The sequence below is a fragment of the Chaetura pelagica genome, unplaced genomic scaffold (assembly GCF_000747805.2).
Source record: "Chaetura pelagica isolate M959 unplaced genomic scaffold, ChaPel_1.0 scaffold630, whole genome shotgun sequence".
In the NCBI taxonomy this organism is placed as follows: domain Eukaryota; kingdom Metazoa; phylum Chordata; class Aves; order Apodiformes; family Apodidae; genus Chaetura; species Chaetura pelagica.
Window position 1 is genome coordinate 421040 of NW_009951855.1, and position 20843 is coordinate 441882.

At 35.0% G+C, this 20843-nt stretch overlaps 1 protein-coding gene across 1 annotated transcript in view; it reads left to right on the plus strand.

Annotated features, from left to right (window-relative positions):
* Positions 1-20843, plus strand: part of CACNA1D (calcium channel, voltage-dependent, L type, alpha 1D subunit) — a 154843-nt gene that overhangs the window by 103362 nt on the left and 30638 nt on the right. Inside the window, exons 25-35 of the mRNA XM_009993306.1 lie at positions 5-57; positions 316-462; positions 1164-1365; positions 2493-2651; positions 3921-4031; positions 7039-7068; positions 8934-9017; positions 18033-18071; positions 18485-18613; positions 19339-19404; positions 20376-20467. Of these exons, the coding sequence (XP_009991608.1) occupies positions 5-57; positions 316-462; positions 1164-1365; positions 2493-2651; positions 3921-4031; positions 7039-7068; positions 8934-9017; positions 18033-18071; positions 18485-18613; positions 19339-19404; positions 20376-20467 (1112 nt within the window). The remainder of the gene's footprint in view (positions 1-4; positions 58-315; positions 463-1163; positions 1366-2492; positions 2652-3920; positions 4032-7038; positions 7069-8933; positions 9018-18032; positions 18072-18484; positions 18614-19338; positions 19405-20375; positions 20468-20843) is intronic.

The window sequence follows — 20843 nt, forward strand, 5'->3', positions numbered from 1 at the left end:
GTAGGGAAAATTCTACAGGTGCACCGATGAGGCAAAACAGAATCCCGAGGAGTGCCGGTGAGAACATCTTTGATCTAAGAATGTGACACATTATAATGCCAGTAATTTAAGCTGTAGCAGATATGGCAGGCATGTGTCAGGCCATCTAGGTTTGTGTGAATTGAGGTTAGCATCTTAAATCCACCACAAGACACAGGTTAGCAACGAAATAAAATAAGCTTAGGGAGGGAGTGAAATAAACAGTTTTGAGGAGAGCATTGTATAACTGAGGCTAATTTAATCTTTCAGGAGTGACTGTTTGTTTGTTTCCCACAGAGGGATATACATCGTGTATAAAGATGGAGATGTCGAGAGTCCAATGGTCAAAGAGAGAGTCTGGCAAAACAGTGATTTCAACTTTGATAACGTTCTGTCTGCTATGATGGCTCTTTTTACAGTGTCCACTTTTGAAGGCTGGCCTGCGTAAGTGAATTCTCCCCATTTTCACAGCATTCTATTTTCCAGAACAGTTCTGTATCATTTACCAGGCACTTTTGGCAACAAAGCAGTCTTAAGTGATAATAGAAAAACTTATTAATGGAGGAAGGAAAAAACCCTACTTTTCTTCTGAATTTGTGCACTTTTCCTGTATTTCTTCATTCACTTCTATCTATAAAGGGCAAACTTTTTTTATTGATTGCTAATCTTTCAGCTACTTTTGGAGCTATTCTTTAGCTCCAATGGAATGAATCTTTTTAGATGTTTACCCATCGATGCCCTTTAAATATTACTAATATGAACCTTCTACACCTTTGAGTAAAACCTTTACTAAAAAAATCAAGCCATGGTACACTCCTAGTGCATAGTACAATAGAGAGGCCCAGGAAGACCAAACTACCACTCACTATTTCTCTCTATGAGAAAAGTCTTAGAGGAGAGCTGTATGGGGTGGGGGGGAGGGGAAATATAGAACCATCTGGTCATTACCTTAGTTCTTTTGGAAAAAACATAAGATTGTGTGATGTGATTCTTCTGGTTTTGATATGCTTTGTAAGCACTCTCAGTCACTATAAAAAGATAGCAGTAAATAGTAAACTATTTTTGAAATCTGTCCTATCAGTCTGCATATTTTACTCTCTTGTCATTTTAATACTAATAAAGATAAACTTTTGTTTGTTTTTCAGGCTGTTGTACAAAGCCATTGATTCAAATGGCGAGAATGTAGGACCTGTGTACAACTACAGAGTGGAGATCTCCATCTTTTTCATCATCTATATCATCATTATTGCTTTCTTTATGATGAACATATTTGTTGGTTTTGTGATTGTTACATTCCAAGAACAAGGAGAACAAGAGTATAAGAACTGTGAGCTGGACAAAAATCAGGTTAAAATAAATTAAGAACTCTTAACTTTTAAAGGATCTTTTATTGTTTATACAGTAAGAGCTCCCTTCCTGCTTTGGGTCAGAAGAGGGCACCAAATACATATTTTATTTAAAAAAAAAAAAAGGAAATAATAAATAGCATTAACTGATATTCAGGTCACTGTATGTTTCTCTTTCTGAAATCCCAAGGTATCAATCTTTTTGTTGTGAAAGGTGTTAGATTAAGCATGTCAGCTTCTTAATATCTCACTTGTTGGTGTCACATGAAGAAGCATATAGCGCTTGCCAGCTTATCCATAGGCAGAGGTACATTTTACAATAAGAACAGGAAAAGAAATTGTGTTCTGAATAGTCTGAAAGTGTTAAATGTGAAAGTGTTAAAAATGTTCTACGCTCTTCTTTTCTTATTGATTTAGAAATTCACAAGGGATGTTCAGATTCAAATTAAAAATTATATCTGTTCCCTTTTAGTGCTTAATACTTTGAGAAACTCAATAGTCACCAGGTAGTTTTGTTCAACTGTAACACACTTAATTTAAACAAAACTAAGCATGAACCTTTAACCAAAATTCATTCTGCCTTTTGTGCCCCTCAGCCAGCTTTTATTTCTGTTCTTCAAAAGCCAAGTGGAAGGCCCAGCCTGCCTGGACATTTCAGGCACTACTAGAGTAGTAGTTGAATCCAGAAATAACAGTTCCTCAGTATTTACTTTGTTGACTGTAGGATTTTATGCTTTGCCAGTTACATCGGTTGTTGAAAACTTAGTAAAGACAAAGCATGACTTATAAATTCATAAATACTCATGTTATGTCCTGCAAGTATAAATACATATAGTCTACAGTGTAGTGCTATATAGATGAAACACTTCAGGATTTCCATGAGCATTATTTGATTCTTTGTATGTGGCTCAGTAAGGTATATGATGAGATGCAGTTGTAAATAACCAAGTGAGGATTAGTATGCTGCTTGATTATTAATAACATATAAATAACCTTACATCAAGTAGACTGCTTTAATGCTTACATTTAACACTTATTAATTATATGATATTGCACTTATTAACTATATTATTGTTTTATTAACTGCTAGGTATACTCTGACAATTCTTGATGCATTTACTTTTACAGCGTCAGTGTGTGGAATATGCCCTGAAGGCACGTCCTCTTCGTCGATATATTCCAAAAAATCCTTACCAGTACAAGTTCTGGTATGTGGTGAATTCCACTGGGTTTGAATACATCATGTTTGTCCTCATCATGCTGAACACACTTTGCTTGGCTATGCAGGTAGGAGAACCAGAAGTTCTTTTGAAGCTGTTGACATAAATTGCAGGGAAAGATATGGGTGATATAAGACCTTTAATTTATGGCAACCTTAATTCTTTCTGTGAAGTGAAATAAAAAAAAAAAAGAAGCAGCACCTCTGATCATAGTGCTCTTCTGTGACATGTTCTAGTCTGTTAATCAGTTCTCTGAAGTAAAATTGTTTAAAACAGCTTGATATTAGGTCTTCCTAATAAAGCTCCTTGAGCTTTATCTTATACCTGCAGTATAGTTTACTTTGTATTATATGTGTGTATTCCCATGATTATCCATGTGCAAGAAAATCTGAAGAGTTTAATTTTGTTAGCAAAAGTTTCTTTCAACCCCTTAGATTCTTTTATCTAACATATTCTTTTATGGTGTGCCTTAAAGCATTACTTCACCTCTGTGTAGTTTCTGTGCGTGTTCTCCGTTCATTGTGTCTATGCACTGCTCCCTGTTTGCTTGGATGGGACTAGATAAAATAAAAGGTCCCTTCCAACCCAAACCAGCCTATGATATTTCTATCATTCATGTCTGTATCGTCTTCAGAAGTTTATAAATGAAGCAATGTGAATTTGGTATGTTAATGCAAATCTCACACAAACATGTTTTCATGTATTAACTCTCTTTCCATATATACCTGGTGTATTTTTTCATTTTTTAACTTTTTCTACATCATGCATGAAGTTCTTTGCCACCTGCTTCTCATATCTGTTTTTTCAATTTGTCTCTTTCTTTTTTCTACCACTTCAGATTTTGATAAGAAAACGTTTACAGAATTATTCTAATTTTTTTAGTAAACTTGCAGACGCTGTAGCCTTTTAAAACTATGGCTCCTGCACAGTACATGTTATTCTGTAACTAACATACTGCAGCCATTCCAAACAGGTGTGGCACAAGGTTATGTCATTTTGAAACCTAGCCCATAAAACTTGAGAAACTGCTTTTGTCTATTACTGCTTTGTTGAGGGAGCAGTTTTCACCTCAAATCCATCTCTCAGGATATTTCCTTAGGATGTAGAGGAATGACAATTTTGTTCCACTGAGTGCCGAAGGAGAATAGATTTAAACAACTTCTTTCTTGGCCAGAGATGTTAAGCTAGTCTTGTATGTGTATAGATGTGCATCATAAATGCGACTAGAAAATATTTTGCTGTGCTGCATTTTTGCCAACTTTACCTTAGGATGCCTTACTTTCTCTTAATATTTTAAAGCCTTTACTTTTAAAATTTTTGTATTTTCCATTCACAGCACTATGGACAGTCTAAGCTCTTTAATGATGCAATGGACATCATGAACATGGTTTTCACAGGAGTGTTCACTGTTGAAATGGTTTTGAAACTGATTGCATTCAAACCCAAGGTAAGTTTTAGATATGATTTAATTAGATCATCACCACAGGAATTAAGTGTAATGTAAGTTTCACATGAGCTATATATTACTCAAAGAACAAAAAGAACCTTCATTTCCCACATTTATCTGTCAGTGAAATCACAACAGAATTGTTAATCTGAGAATATGCACACATGTAACACCAGGAAATTAAATACAGGTATCAGAAAAAAATATTACAAGGTGGTTGATGAGATCTGGAATATTTTTAAGTAATAAAAATGTCCCCATGTAAATCAAGTACATTATTTCCAGTTATAAGCATTACCACTTCTCCTGTTCATGGCACTATACTCATAACTTTACAAGAAGTTAATCTCAAGTGAAGACCTGTATAATGTTATATTTCCAATTCTAAAATGCAAAATTATTTCTTTATGAAATATAGCCAGGTGCTAGAAACATGCATATAAATAATTTGCCTATTCAGTTGCCTTGTTAGATTTTTGTTTTCAGTTATACATACAGAATATTTGTTAGAGTAGTGAGTAGTTAATTCCTTGCCTTAAAGGGACACTGTCAAAATGAATAATACAGGCAAATTTTCAAAAGTGGATTTACAAGAGAAACTAATAACTGTAATTAGTAATTGAAAAAGATTAAAATCAGACTGGCAGTTAATGCACTCTTTTTTGCTCAGGTCTCATACTGCATTTATGACACTGCAAAAGTTAAGAATGAAAAACTAAGCTAAATTTTGTTTTCTATACAATGAAATCAGTGTTTATTCTGGGTTTATATCTCTGTAAATAAGTAAAGTGTGGTCACCGACTGTGCATGGAATTTGACAGGAGTCATACATGCCACTTGATTATTGATCTTACCATCCAAGGCTGGTATTTTTCATTTTCCATTGCCCTTCTTTTAATCAGGATATCTGAATTTGTAATTGTGAACTGTGCCCTTGGTGTTCAGGAGAGAGCTGGCTGCCTCTAGGTTGTGGGGGCAATCTCATTCTTGCTGTAAACAAGCTGGCTCGCAGCAAGGCAGCCATGGTTGCCCACAGCTCAGCATGCAGTAGGTGTAGAACTGCTTTCCAGCTTTTCAAAACTATTTATTCAGCTTGCATTTAGTTATGAGCTTGGCTGTGAAGCCTGAACTACTTGATTTCAAGATAGCTTGTATTTGCCTGCAGAAGTAAACAAATTACACATCACTTGAGGTCTGGTGTTGAGATGTGAAGTGTGGAGTTTTGGCTGAATGCTTACCCACTTTCCCGTAGTCTCACTCTGCACTGTCTAGTCCATTGTACATTTCTAATTAATTTATTTGTATCTTTGTGTCACCAATTTTACTTAAATGCTAAGGATTTTACATAGAAAATAACATAATATGAGGTCCCAGAGACGATAGCTCAGATATGTGGCCCACGGTGTCATGAGTATGCTGATTGTGTTTCTTGATTTGTATTTCTTGTTCTATATCTGTTTCACACTGAAGTTTCAGAAGACTTGGCTGCATTTCATCATCTTTGAAGGAAGATTGTGAATCCTTGTATGGTTCTCCATACACTTGTGACGCTAGTCAGCAATAGCAGCTAATGCGAAATGTAGTGCTCTGATCCTGAGTGTAAATATCACAGTGTTCCATTCATATTATGGCCTTCTTTCTTGTTATCAAATGCAGTGTCTTAATAGTGGTCTCTAAGACTTTGTACAATTTGAGTTTTATCTTTGTTGCTACATGCTTTCTAACTGGATGCTTTCCTGGGATCTGAACACAGAATTTCAAGGACAGACACTGTCAGTGAAAGGTCCTTACTTCCTAAATCTTGTTCCTCAATTGGTGAAGAACAGCTTAAACTTGTTAATTAGCAGGACAAGGTTATAAAGCCATTATATTAATCAGACTTTTGGCAGAGGCTAATTAGCAGGGAGCTAAAAATCTTTATTATCTTTGTATCGATCCTGTTATTTGAAGATTGTAACTCTTAAAATTCTCACATACTCTCTAACAAAACATCTCTTGGCAGCACATGATATGTAGTTCATTAATAATGGCAGAGCAGCTAGCAGTCTTAACCAGCATGGGAATGTCTCATAGTATCCTAAATTTTAAACTACATTAATGCTTAAAACAATTAATTGCTTTAACTCAGACTGGTTTAAAAATAGAAGGAACAATCTGAAACCAAATTTAGTGTCTTGCTTTAGGGTCCACGAAGAAAAACGAAATAAATTTTTTCATGTTTGTCTAACTAGTGTGTTTCTTAGTCTAGTCTAGCAGAATGGACAATATTATTAATGAAATCTGTGAATTTTAAATATTATTTGAAAGATGCTCAAGGTGCCAAAAAAACTCCATTACTCTGTAAAATAAGAGTAGGATAAAACAGTGTTAGTTTTTATCTCATCTGCTTGACAGTGTCCCCTTAATATGTTAACAAAAATCCTGTGAAAAATGCAATCTTTTGGTTTTGCTGGTCATGCAAACTTCAGGCTACTAGAAATTATCGATGCTTTTACTATGATATTGTGCTATTTAAAATCAAAGTACTGCTGACTGCTTTCCAACTGTGATATAGGTACAACTTAGCTAAGTGGTAGGCATTAAAGGTGATGCTGAGTGTCTGGCACACTTTTTGACTGGGAGATTGGAACACACAGTACTTGACAGAATGAGGCCCTAAACTTTTAAACAGGATACTAAAAGGACTAAAATATTTTTGTGGTAGATCTATAGAAACATTCTGCTGTCAATTCTCTATGCCTACATATTCCCTGGGATTTGTGATTTTATCCTTCAGCATTTCTTAATGAACAATTTTTCATAATGTAAGTTAAAAGAGCAGGCACTTTTTCTTCACATTGTTCTTCATATTTGCTAAAATACGATACTTATCATGATTTAGTACAGTGCTACAAAACAAAATATAGCTATGAAATCTAAAATAAATCAACACATACCTTATGTGCAGCTTCTTGATAGCCAGCTGTTACTTGAACTTGTAATAATTTTCCATGTCGTTTTACATCAGATTTTTGTAAGAAAAAAGGAGAGATGGCTAGTAAGTGAATTGATCTTGGGTCATTGCAGTGGTGAAAACAACTTATTTGCATGATGTTTATTTGCTGTGACTTGTCCATTCCTCCCTGTTCCAAAACCATCTTTATTTTCTCTTAGTTTTTTTTTGTTTATTTGTATGCTTTTGCTTTACATATTACTTTGAACAATATTTGTCTATACTGATGGAAAAGGTTTCATAAAATAAATGTGTAAAGTATTTGAGCTGTATTGAATAAAAATGTGAATTTGCTATTTTAGTGCCTTATGCAATAGCATGTCTAGTAAAGTAACTATAGCTGAAAGTAGCCCTTTTTTGGAGGACCTTTTTTTGGTTCCTGTTGTTGTAGAGGAAGAGGGATAGCACACCTTAGCATTGTGCTGATTATCTATTTGCTGTTTACCAATACTCTCTTATTTTATGTTCATATATAAATATCACTACTTGAAAATAAAAAAAGATACTACTTTTAAATAAGAGAAATAAGGAATGTGAGTTATAAGGAAGAAAATTGAGAATAGCTCCTGTTCTTTAGCTGGGAGCTGCTGATCTCTTTAAGATTATAAATTTCAGTACTATTGAGGTGGTTCAGCATGATGTTTTAATAGAAACTTTGAGAATGGCTTGTTCTCATGAATCAGGATGAGTAAAGAAGGAGCAATAAGGCATTGTGCAAGAGCTCTCAGAATTCAGTTTCTAGAGCTTTTCCAGAGTGACTGGCAAGTTAGTATTTTTAATTCAATTACCAGGTAAGCAGAATGTATGTTTACAAAATGTTTCAGCCTTTGTCATTTAACGGACATTCCTTAGTCATGGTTGGCTGATCCGTAACTATATCTGCATGGGAATAGGGCAAGTTACTACAATTATGAATGTCTGTCATAACGAGCAAAATCCACACATTGCAGGAAACCTTGTCTCTGTAAAGTTGCCTTCAATAGATTAATACATCTTGATTTGTTCCTAGTGACAGACTGATCCTGGAACCTACCTCAAGGTTTCTTCTGAAGCATCTTTTTTGCTCAAACATGCAGTTTTGATGCCAGTAGACACCTAATTGCATGAGAGCACTCTATAACCATTTGCAGCAGTGTGCCTGTCACATACACATAGGGAATACATTTAAAGCCATGAAATGTCAAAAGGATGCCTAAGCAATTAATGGAAATTAATTTTAAGTCATTGGACAGGCTGCATTCAAAGATTTGAGAAACATTCAAATCGCCATAGTTCCTATCACTGACTTCACTGGTTACAGATTTAGACCCTGACTGCAAATGTAGTTTGAGTCCCTATATTAAAACTAGCTCATGAACAGAAGATTATGTCAATTCCCTAATATTTATGCAAATTTCCACATTAATAATTTTGCATGATAAGCCAGTGATAAGCTTTGACCCTTTGAATATTTTTACCAGTCACTTAGATAGGACTGTCATTAATGTTAAGGAGGTCTCAATTGGCTTGGACTTTTAGAAATATTACTAAAAAGATTTTGTTATGCTTCTTAGGGTCTATATTTGAGAATTTTTTTGGCCTTGCTAGAAGTCCAAAATCAGTTTTGGATGATGGCTTTTTTTTGCCAACATTGTGCTTGCAGGACAGTGTATTCAGCATGTGTAATGCGTGTGTGCGTGTCTGTGTGTGTCTGTACATGTATATATATATAAAGTGTATATATATACACACACGCACATATATGTTGCTTTTCCTTCAGTAGGCAATATTGTTTGTTTTGTTTTGTTTTCTCATTAGACCACAGGTTTTGTTTAACTAATTTCTGTTTATGCAAAACTAAACAGAAGTATGCAAATATTTGACATTTCATGTGTAATCACAAACGTTTGCACCCTGCCTGCTCTGTTCAGGGCTATTTTAGTGATGCCTGGAATACGTTTGACTCCCTCATCGTTATTGGCAGCATAGTAGACGTCGTTCTCAGTGAAGCTGATGTGAGTATACCCCAGCTTACTTTCCCCAGTCCCTACTTCTCTTTCTCTGTCTCCCCACTATTTCCATCATCTGGACAAGTCACAGATTTTGATCTGATGTTTCTAAAGTTTGAGTACAGACCAGTCATAGGTCAAATATGTTGATATGGGAAATAGCCTTTTTTTTCTACCAATTTTTTTTAGCTATGAAAGGGAAAGATTAGATTGTATAGTGGTACATCAGAGAAGCCTAGAGTGTTTCTGTGTTATAACACTGTCCTTTTCTTCTCTTTTTCTGTTTGTGTTTTTCTCTTGCTCTCTTTCTGCTGAATGCTTGTCCTAACAGCACTATTTCACTGATGCATGGAACACTTTTGATGCCTTAATTGTTGTTGGTAGCGTCGTTGATATTGCTATAACAGAAGTTAATGTAAGTAGCAACTGTTCATGCACTAAAAAGTAATTGCTGTCATCAACAAATACATAAAATGTAAACTTTATCCCTCTAAATCCTTTTTTAGAAAAGTATGTTTTATACTGGAATCAAAGACCAAAACATGGATAGAAATGTTTGTACAAGCTATTATAAATCTACAGACCCATAAAGTTGCACGTGCTCAGTGTAGTGAGACAATGAGAGTTATGTTTTTATATACATGTACAGAAAGTATTTTAAACATTTTATGTATAAAAAAGGAATTAAACATCTGTTACTATTTTACTTGAAGCCTAATGGTTTTTGTAGGTAGCTTGACCAAGATAATTCAAGATTCTGTAAGTTGTTTCAGTGGCTCAGTTTAACAAATATTTTTTTTTGGGGGGGGGGAGGTGTTGATTTTTAGAGCAATGGTAGCACTCATATGTCATGAGGTAGCAGAAGGGCACATTGAAAAAGTAAGGCTTTCCATGCTGTGGAAAATAGAATGTTTAAATTTTCCTATTATTTTTTTCTTTTCCCTTCTGTTTTGAAATTTGAATCGCTCTTAAAGTAGTTGGAGAACTCCATCTTTTCACCAAAATGTTAACTGATACCCCTTACACGTACAGGTGTTTGGACAACATAAATATCTTCTCCGAGGAAAAAATAGGGGAATACTGATTTTTGCCTGTTTCCTATCTGACTTGCTGGTTTTAAGAAGGAAAGCTGTATCACAAATATAATTGAAAGATAAGAATCTATCTGCAGTAGATATGCAGGTGCCTCCTGTGCTTACATGTTTTTTTGTTTAACTAGTCAAAATAAAATTTCAGAGGAAAGTGCCTCTTACCTCTAATACTTCTTGAAACCTCAGAAAGGGAAACTGAAGAAGGTGAGACTTGGAAAATCCTCAGGGAGCACACAGATTCAGCAGGTGAGGTTAGCACATTCCACCTGCTGAAGATCTTAGACCTCCCTATCGATAATTCTGAGAACTAAGTTCCATTCATTGTGGTACTGGTGCAGATGAGGATAATATCTGAGGAGCATAAAAACACCAAGCATTTAAATTAGTTTTCCCTAATAACTGTAAAATGTACTTGATGGTGAAGATGTTGAGAAATAGCTCTTATGTACTTCTGTGACAATAGAAGATGTCCCTGTATTTAACCCCATATTTAACACTCTAAGGGCAGTGTTAACTTGACAGCATTACTTGTAATTGATCCCTGCTGAGCTTTCAGCTGTGAAGAACACTGACATTTCAGTAATTCACTCAGTTTTCATGAAAATATTCTGGAGATACGTTTCTTCAGGAAAAGTACACACCACAGTCAGCAAGTAGCACTTCCCTTTCCCAGTTTTTTTGTGCTGTTCTCACTAGAGAAAAAGGCTCATCTTTGCTCTCTTCTAGCACTGCACAGCAGGCTATTTGTGTACTAAGTCTTGTCTGTTTCTGGTCTTTTCCACTTCTTTGTGCTTTGTTTGTTCAAGTCATTAATGCGTTACAGTTTCAATATATTTCTAGGCTTGATTTCCCATTTTCAACATGAAACAGTGAATACTGCAGAGTGTTCAGGGAAATTTCTTAGATTTTTATTACTTCTATTGTTTTCATTATACTGAATTAGTCCAACTTCATTAGTTTTGTTTAAATTTGCACAATCCAAATTCAGTGTTTAGAGCATCTTAATATTTTTGTGGAATTCTGAATTGTGCCATTCCACCTGTACTTTTTTCCTAACACTGACAGTGATCCTGCGAAATCCACAGCTCTGCTAAGATGCTAGCAAGACTTTATTTTCAATGGGATTTGAAGCACAATTGAAATGGCACCTATGAAAACTCCCACTATAAAAATTTCCTAAACTGAGGAAGCTCAGCCTTGTTTGAGGGATGATCTGAAGCAGCAGAAATTGCTAGAGCTGATGTAAAACCAGATCTTGTTGCAGTTGTAACTGCACAAGTAGAACCACATTAAATGAGCAATTCAAAAGAAGACTTGAAAGAATGTATATCTAAAGTAAAGCACCCAAGATGAACTAAACATTGTTACAGGTTTGCATATAAAATTGCTTCATGCTATGGAAACAACTCAGCATCATTCTAGTCTAGCTGTGTACATTTAGACTAACTTCAAAGGCCAGCAGGTTCTTCTACTATGTCGTATATTTGTATCTGACCCATTTTTTCAAGAGAGTGGATTGGACTTTCTAGTTATGTATCACCTTCGTTTCAGTATTAAATTCTGGAAATTAAATGTAAACTTTTTGTTTTGGTCCCTTTTCTTATTTTTTTAATGTTTTACAACAATGTATATGGTGTCCTGAGGCTGATTCTTCTGATCCAGTAATCTCACATTCACATAGAATCCAGGAATTTACTGTTTTGAATATTTTTGGTGCCTATGAAAATCAGTGTTTAATGTGTTCAGCAATTTACAGGACTGCTCAGCATCCTCAAGGACTGGATCAGCGACCAACTCTAGAAATGAACCACCTCAGAGCAACATATATTTTGACAATGCACTATTTTCTATATTGTTATTTTAATTTGCTTTGTCATTTAATATCCCTTTCTTTAACCCATTCTTCTTTTATGAACCTAATGGGTTTTCATGTTCGTTTTATTTTTAGAAATTTTTAGAGGCAAGTATATTAGTAAATATATATATATGGTAGCAATAAAAAAAAAATTAAAGCACTACTAAACCCTACATAATTATTTTTTGGGTTTTTTGATCTGTTTTCAAAAAGTAACACATGACATGCTAGATCTTGTGTGGTCATAAAAATGGTTCCTTTTCAACTAAAAATGCAGAGATTGCCAGACACAGGCTGTGGTCAGTTCATTCTGGGAGATGGACATTCATAAATTAACACAATGAAAGACATTTGGAAATAAATTTTGAATAAATGAGTAATTTCTTAAATAGAAATGACAAACAAGTTTCAGTCTGGCCTGACTGCATAGAAATTATCTGTCAGCTCAGAAACCATTTGGATGACCAGCACTGGATGACTTAGAGGCATGATCACATTGTTACAGTAGTAGTTAAAAAGGTTTTCATTCACATTTTTTTAAATTCAAGTTTCTTTCACTATTCATGTGCTGCCAAAATATCGATAAAATAATGGAGAATTAACTTTCCTCTTCTTTTGTGCAAATGTGTAATGCAGTCCCCATGACTAATTTAATGCTTGAAGTTCAGTAAAATTCAAGTTCTTTGCTGAAATAGGGCTTAAGTGAACAGCATTGATGTCTTCCTCCTGAGCCTCTCAGGAAAACCTGTTCGTCTTGAATCTCCACTGTAAACACATGAAGCTAATTCGATGCTTACACCAACTGTGAGAGCTGGCAGTGGTTAGCAGCCATGTCACACATGGAAAAAGTACCTCACAAAACCAGTTGGCAATTCTGCCATTTGCTAACAAGGAGCACCTTTATTGCCCTTTCAGCCCCCTGCAGTGCATCGTGTTGATTTGCAAGCAGTGGGATGCTCTTTTTGTTTGCCAGACTGCAGTGGACTGTGTTCTGGGAGGGCTGGTGCTTATTTTTATATAGTTGCCCACTCATCTAGTAACTGGTGAGACAGCTGGTCTTGCTTGTGTGTAGAAGCGTATTAAATACCTCATATCCACCTCCTGTAAGAGACTCTGGATTCCGATTTTGAGCAAAATCACTGCAATCCAGTTTGAATCCCACTTTGTGCATCAGTATAAGTTAGAACTTCTGGGTTTTTGCTAGTAATTGATATTTTTTTACTACTGTTAATATATTTTGTAGACTTTTGTAAATGTATCTCCTTCGGCTTAAGGGTAGGTCAGAAAAATACGTTAACATAAGGTTTTGATTTTGTTAGTAGGAAGACTTATCGAAATATGAAATCTCTACTGTGTTATAATATTGAATGTGGCAATAAAGTAAATTTCTGAGCTGCTTTCATGAAGTTGTTAGTACTAATAATTTATTTACTTTTTTGTATACCTGAATATATATTAGTTACCATAATAATACCCTATGCTATCAATATGTTAGTTATGAGCTTAGAGTTTTAAATCTCTTAGAAGTAAAATGATATATTTTTAAATCTGCTCTGGGGTTCTTCACATTGATTCAAAATATTTACTAAATTATGCATATAATTTGAGTATTTAGTTAATGTTGAACAGGGAATATAGAGAACAGTGGTAAGACTATGTATAAAATTACTTGCCACTATATTTGAATTCCAGGAATTATTCTCTGAACAAATTGTGTATGTATGTGCAGACATGCACACAGACACGTGCACTACACATTTCTGAAGATATTTTGGCAACCTGAATACTTTCCTATATATGTTTTTGTCATCACATGTATTTTTCATTCAAGTATTTCCTTCTAGATTTGTAATCACTATTGCACCACTAATTATATGTTCATTTGTTTTGGCATATCTTCTACCCTTTGGCACAGTCTGTAAAAAAGAAACATTTGACCAACACCATTTACTAATACCAGCTGGCTTTCACCTTGTTTATTTTTTCTTAAGTGCTGAGCTACTGTTTGCTTCCAATGCATGATGCAATCTGTTTCACACTGTTCACAGTTTTGACATGGAAGATTTTTTTTCAGTGAGGATGTTTATTTTGAACTTTTGTTGCAATATGAAGAGTGTAATGAAGAGTTTCTTTTTGGGAAATGTGCTAAATTTTTCATAAGCAGCAATAAATGCTTGAGTGAAATTGGTAGCAGATTGCAAATATTTTAGTCAGAAATGTAGGTTGATCATAGATTAGTATTCTTTGAGGTTTGGGATTGGGGAAAAAAAACTGCTGTACTGAACTCTAAGAAAAATCATGTTACTGTCTATTTGAAATATTAATAATTCCCTTAAAATTAAGTAGTTATGAAGTGCTTTGCTGAACAAGCTTCTGTGTGGGCTAGTGTAGCTGGGTGACAGAAAAAGTAGACTAGTTGAGTCATTCCCTGTCCTCATTTACCTCCTTGCAGTGCATCTGTCAGCCAAGCAGTGAGAAGAGAAGCTGTTGGTTTATTCTAGCTATGTCCTTTAGCAGACACCTAGCAGGGATCCCAGAGGCACAGCTGTTGTTTCAGGAATTGCGTAGCCCCACAGGGGACAAAAACATCATTATACTGACCAACCAGTCCTGAAGCATTTGGGGCATGAGTAGTATTAGAATGATTGGTGGAAGGTGAGAGGAAAGAGGAGGTGGTAGGTAGGTAGATTGTCTGACCACAGGAAATACTTTTCATTTGCATTCTTGTCAGCAACCATCATCCAAAGAGACACTCTGCTCAACCTGCTCCCTGCTCTAGTCTATTCTAATACTTGCCCTACATATAGATAATTTGCTACCTACTTATATGTGTGTGTCCAGTAATGTTACTGAAGTTACAAATAAGACTATGTTTGGGTAGAGTATGTTGTTTCTTTATCTGTAGGAAGCAGACGTTCTCTGTTACTGTCTGTCTGTTAATGTTACTGAAGATTGTGTTAATCAAAGGTTCTCAGACTATAGCATTACTTCATGCTGGATGGACACACATAAAGAACTTTGTCTCTTAGATGAGCATTTCCTTTATAAAGAAGTATAGAGAATGTTTTCTTTGAGGTATATCACTATATTAGCTTTGTTATAATCAGTGATAGTAATATGAACCAAGCTGCTGTATTATCAGAGGGAAATGCCACAGAAGGTAAAAAATTAGGTGCACTCACTTTAAAATGTCAGTACCCAAACCACTTGGCCAATGATGAGCAGAAGTTGAATATTTTCAGCTCCACCAGAAAAAAAATTCCTCTGGTATTAGGAGTTAATTTTAATTTTTTCTTTCTAGCATCTATCTCCACATTGGTATTTTTGTAAAATTTACTTTTTGTGAACAGGGCTTTTTCCTTTTTCATTCCTGGCTTGCACTTCCCAGTGTCCATATTTTTTAATCTCTTGCATATCACATCCTAACACGTCCTAGCAGCAGCAGATCAGCCATCAGAAACAGGTAGGCAGGACTGGTTAGTGCAAGGAAGCTGAGAAAGCAGTTTGGGAGGAGTGTGTGTTACCCAGTCCTGTGCAGACACAAGTACATCCAGTGCTCTTCAGGTAAAAAAGTTGATGATTTTGCACTCATCATTCCTGAGCACCTGCAGTAGAACTGTTTAATCTCTGGCTCCATTTTCAAAAGTGAGAATTAAGTAACTATTAAGAAAGTTGTATGCACAAAAAGGATTTTTTTACCAACATCTCTTTTTTAAAAGGGTTTTTTCATAACCAAATAATGAGGCATACTCATATTGTTTTCTTTCAAAAATAAATGAAATAACAATCTGTAGGACTGAAGTTTCCTTTTTCTGTTCTTATGTATCCCATTACATATTTTTATCCTAATACTATTCTTAGCTTATTTGGGGCTCAGTGAATCTCCTATAAAACAGAGAGGGAAAAACTCCCAGATGCAAATCCCAGCATTTTACTTCATTTTTTGGTGTTAGTTTGTGATGATACTGTAATTTAAACTGTTCTATATCTGTCAAATACTTAATTGAATTTTGATGATATGAAATATTGAATGCTAATGAAATAATTTGTTCACTGATTAAGACAGCGTCAAGCTAAGCATGAATCAGTCACCAGGGATTAATAGGAAGTTTCAGGCATTGTGTGCAGAAGGTGTAATGAAACCCTTTTTATTCAAAAGTTTCAGATAAAAAAGAATTTTTTTCTATACCAAAAAGTCAGTAACAATGTAGGTCTGTGTACACTACCAGTATAGGTTTGTGATTGATGTAGGTAGACCACTTTGCAAGACTGTTTCCATGTTGTGGGATGTTTTGGCATTTATGATGTTTTTGATTATGAATTTCCTCTTAATCATTATTTTGATGGGTTTATTTCAAATTGCTGAATTATGCAGGGAATTTCTAATATAGCAATGTCTATCGTTGGCAGCATATTGTTTGTGTATTTTATATAAGTATTTACAAAGCTTAGATGTTACAGCTGATTTTAAAAATACTCTTACTTAAGTCTAATGAGGGTTTTGGTTCATAATGGTGCATCAGTTTAGTAATAATCCCATCAAACGTTTGAAACTCTTTGTTTCAGAAAGGACTGATATACTGGCAGGACAGTAATGCATTTGTAGATTGAATGTAGTTGAACAGTTACTTTTACCTCATTTTCCCCTTGTGATACCCTTTATTTAAGTTTTTCAAAGAAGTAACAGACAAAAAAATAGCACTTAAAAATACTGTTAATGATCTGACTTCAACAAAGTACTAACTGTTCTTGTTTTTTTACCATAGTATGTAAAAAATACTACCAGTATTTTCAGTAGAATCAACTCCTTTCCTTCTCCTCAGGTTTTACTTGAGATAACAGCAATATTTGATTTTTTTTTCCCAGTGAAGTGTGGCACTGAGCTTGTGCCTGATGCATCCACAATGTGTTGGAAGCATCAGTGAGGAGGCATTGTGGTTATTGCTGCTCTGTGTGACAGTAGTTGTTGAAAAGTTCCTCATGAAAAGGAGGATATTTTAGGCAAGAGAGTAAGACCCATCACTTGGATCTAACATCCACCATGTCCTTTGTTCTAGTCCTATGAGTGTTTTTAAAGATGCTTTCATTCAAGAAGCTGCTGTGAATCTGTCAGTGTACAAACACACATGGACACCTGGTCCTTTAAGCTTTGATGCCTGATCTGCTAAGTGTTTAGCAATTTAGGGCATCAAGGCAGTTTCTCCAAAAGACAGAGACATTGTAAAGAGACAAGTGAGTTTCTTCTTCAAAGGATGGAGTTTGGCTCTGTAAAAAAGAAGTTGGTGTGTGCCTGTCTCCTTGTAGCTCCTGAGGTTTTTACAGATCTGTATCAAAAGGGTCAATCAAATCCTGAACCCATTCTCCGTGCCTGATACTGTCACATCATCTCTGATACAACACTACTTTGTAGATGGTGAGAGAGTACAAGTGTTGCCTTCTCATTTGCACCTCCCTGGGAGGATTAGCCTTCACATCGTTGTGCTAAAAATGTTTGTCTATCATTTTGGCAGAATGAAATTCTTGTTAAGCGCTGCAAGACCCAATGTTCATCAGAGTTAACTCAAGTGAATTCATTTGCTTTGATGTGATATAAACCACAGTTACTCAAATATGGTTAGATTCCAGTGATGGATAATTAATCTTCAAAAAATCCCAAAAAAACACAGCAGAAAAGGGATCTTGAAAGTCCAGTTTGACTCTGCAACTTTGTTCTAGAGTTTTACTTAGGCTTATTGCTACAATTTCGTACAACCTGTGGAAGTCAATAATTCCTCTTTGTTTTCATAGGAGCAGATATTTTTTTTTTACTTTGTCTTGAGTCTTTTAAACATGTTTTATACTAGCAAATTTTATTGTGAGTCAGCCAACAATGTTTTAGCATGAGTCAGCGATCATGAAATGCTGAAGGGAATATTTTAATAAGGATATGAATGTTTTGTTCAGGAAGTATATTGAGTTGAAAGATGTTAATTTATATTTAGCAATGAAAAATGTCTTTCCCTCTGTTTATGGTTAAGCTGATTTTTTTTAATCTTTTATTTGATTTTAATATTGAATGTTCTTAATTTCTTAAAGCCAAAGCCAACTGAAACAGTCACAACTGATGAGTCTGGGGTAAGATTAGTAAATTGACCCCAGTGGTTTTACCTCTACTTGAGTTTATTCTTTTTACCATGCCTATTTTCCACCAATTTTTTCTGTATTTTTCATAACTGTCTTATTACAAAGGTGTTATGCAGTGGTTTGCATTCATTGTCAATGTATTATTGAAGTCTATTACAAAGCAAATATGATCCATATTAACAAACCAGAAAACTTGGAAATGCATGTGATGTGTGAAGCATTTCTACAGGTCCTGTGTTTTTAGCATGTACTTTTTCCTGTCATATCATGCTTATCGAGGTGAAAAGGCCCTCAAGAAACATTTTCAAATCTTACCTCTTCCACCTTGCATTTGTTGTTGTTTTTCTGGAACTGTTGCATGTTTGAATCTGTATTTGGTTTGACTTCTCCATGATGCTCTTCAGAACTCTGAAGACAGCGCTAGAATTTCCATCACTTTTTTCCGTCTCTTCCGGGTGATGAGGCTGGTGAAGCTGCTTAGCAGGGGAGAAGGAATCAGAACTTTACTGTGGACATTTATTAAGTCATTTCAGGTTAGTAAAATTTCTTTGAATTTGATTGATAATTGAAACAATTTATTCACAAAGTTTTATGAACCAATCATCTGTAGAGTTTTGTTGGTAATTCATGCTATCAATAATGCTATTTTTAAATATATTTGCATAATGGTGTCAAAATAAACTTTACCTGTTACTTCAGTGAGTCCAAAGGTCATTCTTTGTAATTTAATATTGGCTGGTACCATGAGATTTCTGTGGTACTTAATAAAAAAAAAAAATTGGTATAGGATAGTTTTGACATATTTCTACACATTGAATGACCACGAAAGGGGAATTTAATCTTTTTATATATATATATAAACTGATTTCATAAGTGTAACAAATACGTATTTGTATATATATTTCCTGATTTGAATATATATCACCTGAAAACTCCAATGAATATAGAGTTAATGGAGCTCGTAACCGTATATAGAAGGAAGTGTCATTGTGTTATCAGGATCAGTAATGAAAATAAAATTAAAAACTGCTAAAAAGGATTGCTCCCCCCAGATTGCTGGCAGAAATAATTTAGAATATAATGGAGCTGGTGTCCATTGCATGCAGCAGAATATTAAGAGTGACAGGCAATAACATTTTAAACACTTGCATAGGAAAAAAAATATTGGACAAGCCTGTGTTGCACAGAGAAATTATTTTTGTAAATTGAAATTGTGTTGTGAAAATATTAAAAGCCAATGCACCTGTTCCATTTCTAGGCTCTGCCTTACGTTGCCCTTCTGATAGCCATGCTGTTCTTCATCTATGCTGTCATTGGAATGCAGGTAATTACTGACTTTTTTTAGCATTAAAGAAAGGTGCAGTGTTGGCTACTCTGAGACTTGCTACAGTGCTTACTGAAACATTCCTTTGATAGTGGATAAGAGCTTTCAAAGTAATGTAAAAATCCTTTTTTGCCTATGATTGTGTTAGTCAGAATATTAAAAAAGATGCAAGGAAAGAGCTCAGCGTGATCTCATAGTGTCTTGGTTTGCTGAAAGGAGCCACTGTGAAGTTTATTCCTATGCATGAATGTATGAAAGAATGCCTGGCTTTTTCTACTATAGATTTTTGGGAATCAGACATGAAAAATCCATTTTTTTTTTAAAGGTGTTCTATATGTAAAGGATAAAACTAGGAAAAGAATCTGGTTTACAATCCAGGAACATGTAAGAGCATAATGGCGTCAATCTCTCTAAATTAAGTAACAACTTTTACTGTATTGTGAATGGAAAGAAATATACTGGGGAATAAGAATGGTCTTGTGCAAGGAATTCCAATTTAACTTTGAAAAAAAGAATTCATTTCCATCTGGCTGCGAAAAGGTGCTCAGACTCTGTGCTTTAGTTCCTACTTTTCTTCTCTTTCTCTATTTAGCTTTGATTTTTTTCAGGACAGCAATTATTTCTTACCACAAGTATGTACAATATTTAGCACAGTAGGGCTTTAAGATCAGTAAAAGATTCTAGGTGCTAGTTTAAAGCAAATACTATTTCATCACCTAAAATACAGGCATATGTTTTATTATTACAATGGTTTATTGATACAAAATTCAGTTATTAAGAATGATCTTGTATGTGTGATAAATTTACTGCAATTACATCAGTATCAGGAGAAATCTAAAGAAAGTAAAGAAAGCATATTTGTGAAAGTGTTTTTCATACATACTGAAGCAAGGTTAGACAGCAAGGCCTGCAGCTTCTGGCAGTACAGGTCACTAGGATGAAAGCCAAAATCCCATTTTATATACCTGTAGGTATTTGGAAAAGTGGCCATGAGGGACAACAATCAAATAAACAGAAACAACAATTTTCAGACTTTCCCCCAAGCTGTGCTACTTCTCTTCAGGTGAGTAGACCTTAACTCTTACTTAATGCATCCCATTTCCTTGATCTGTGAAAAACATCTGTAGGTCTTTTACCATGGATTTTTTCAACGTGTTTCCAAGAGAGAAGTATTTTAGTTTAACAATCTCATACTCACTATGCTGACTGTCCATTGGCACAGCAGGGTTCTAATCAGATGGTACACACCTAAACTCATTACAGTCATTTGGGCTGTAATTTCTGCTGAAATGTATTCCCCAGGGAATACATCCTCATTTGTGGAGAAATTGTCTTCAGGTAGAGCCCATAGTCAGCCCTGGCATCACTGTGTAGGTGTTGGGAAAGGAGAAACAAACTGTGCCCTTACTGTAACCTTTAGAAGCATAGCTAGCATGACA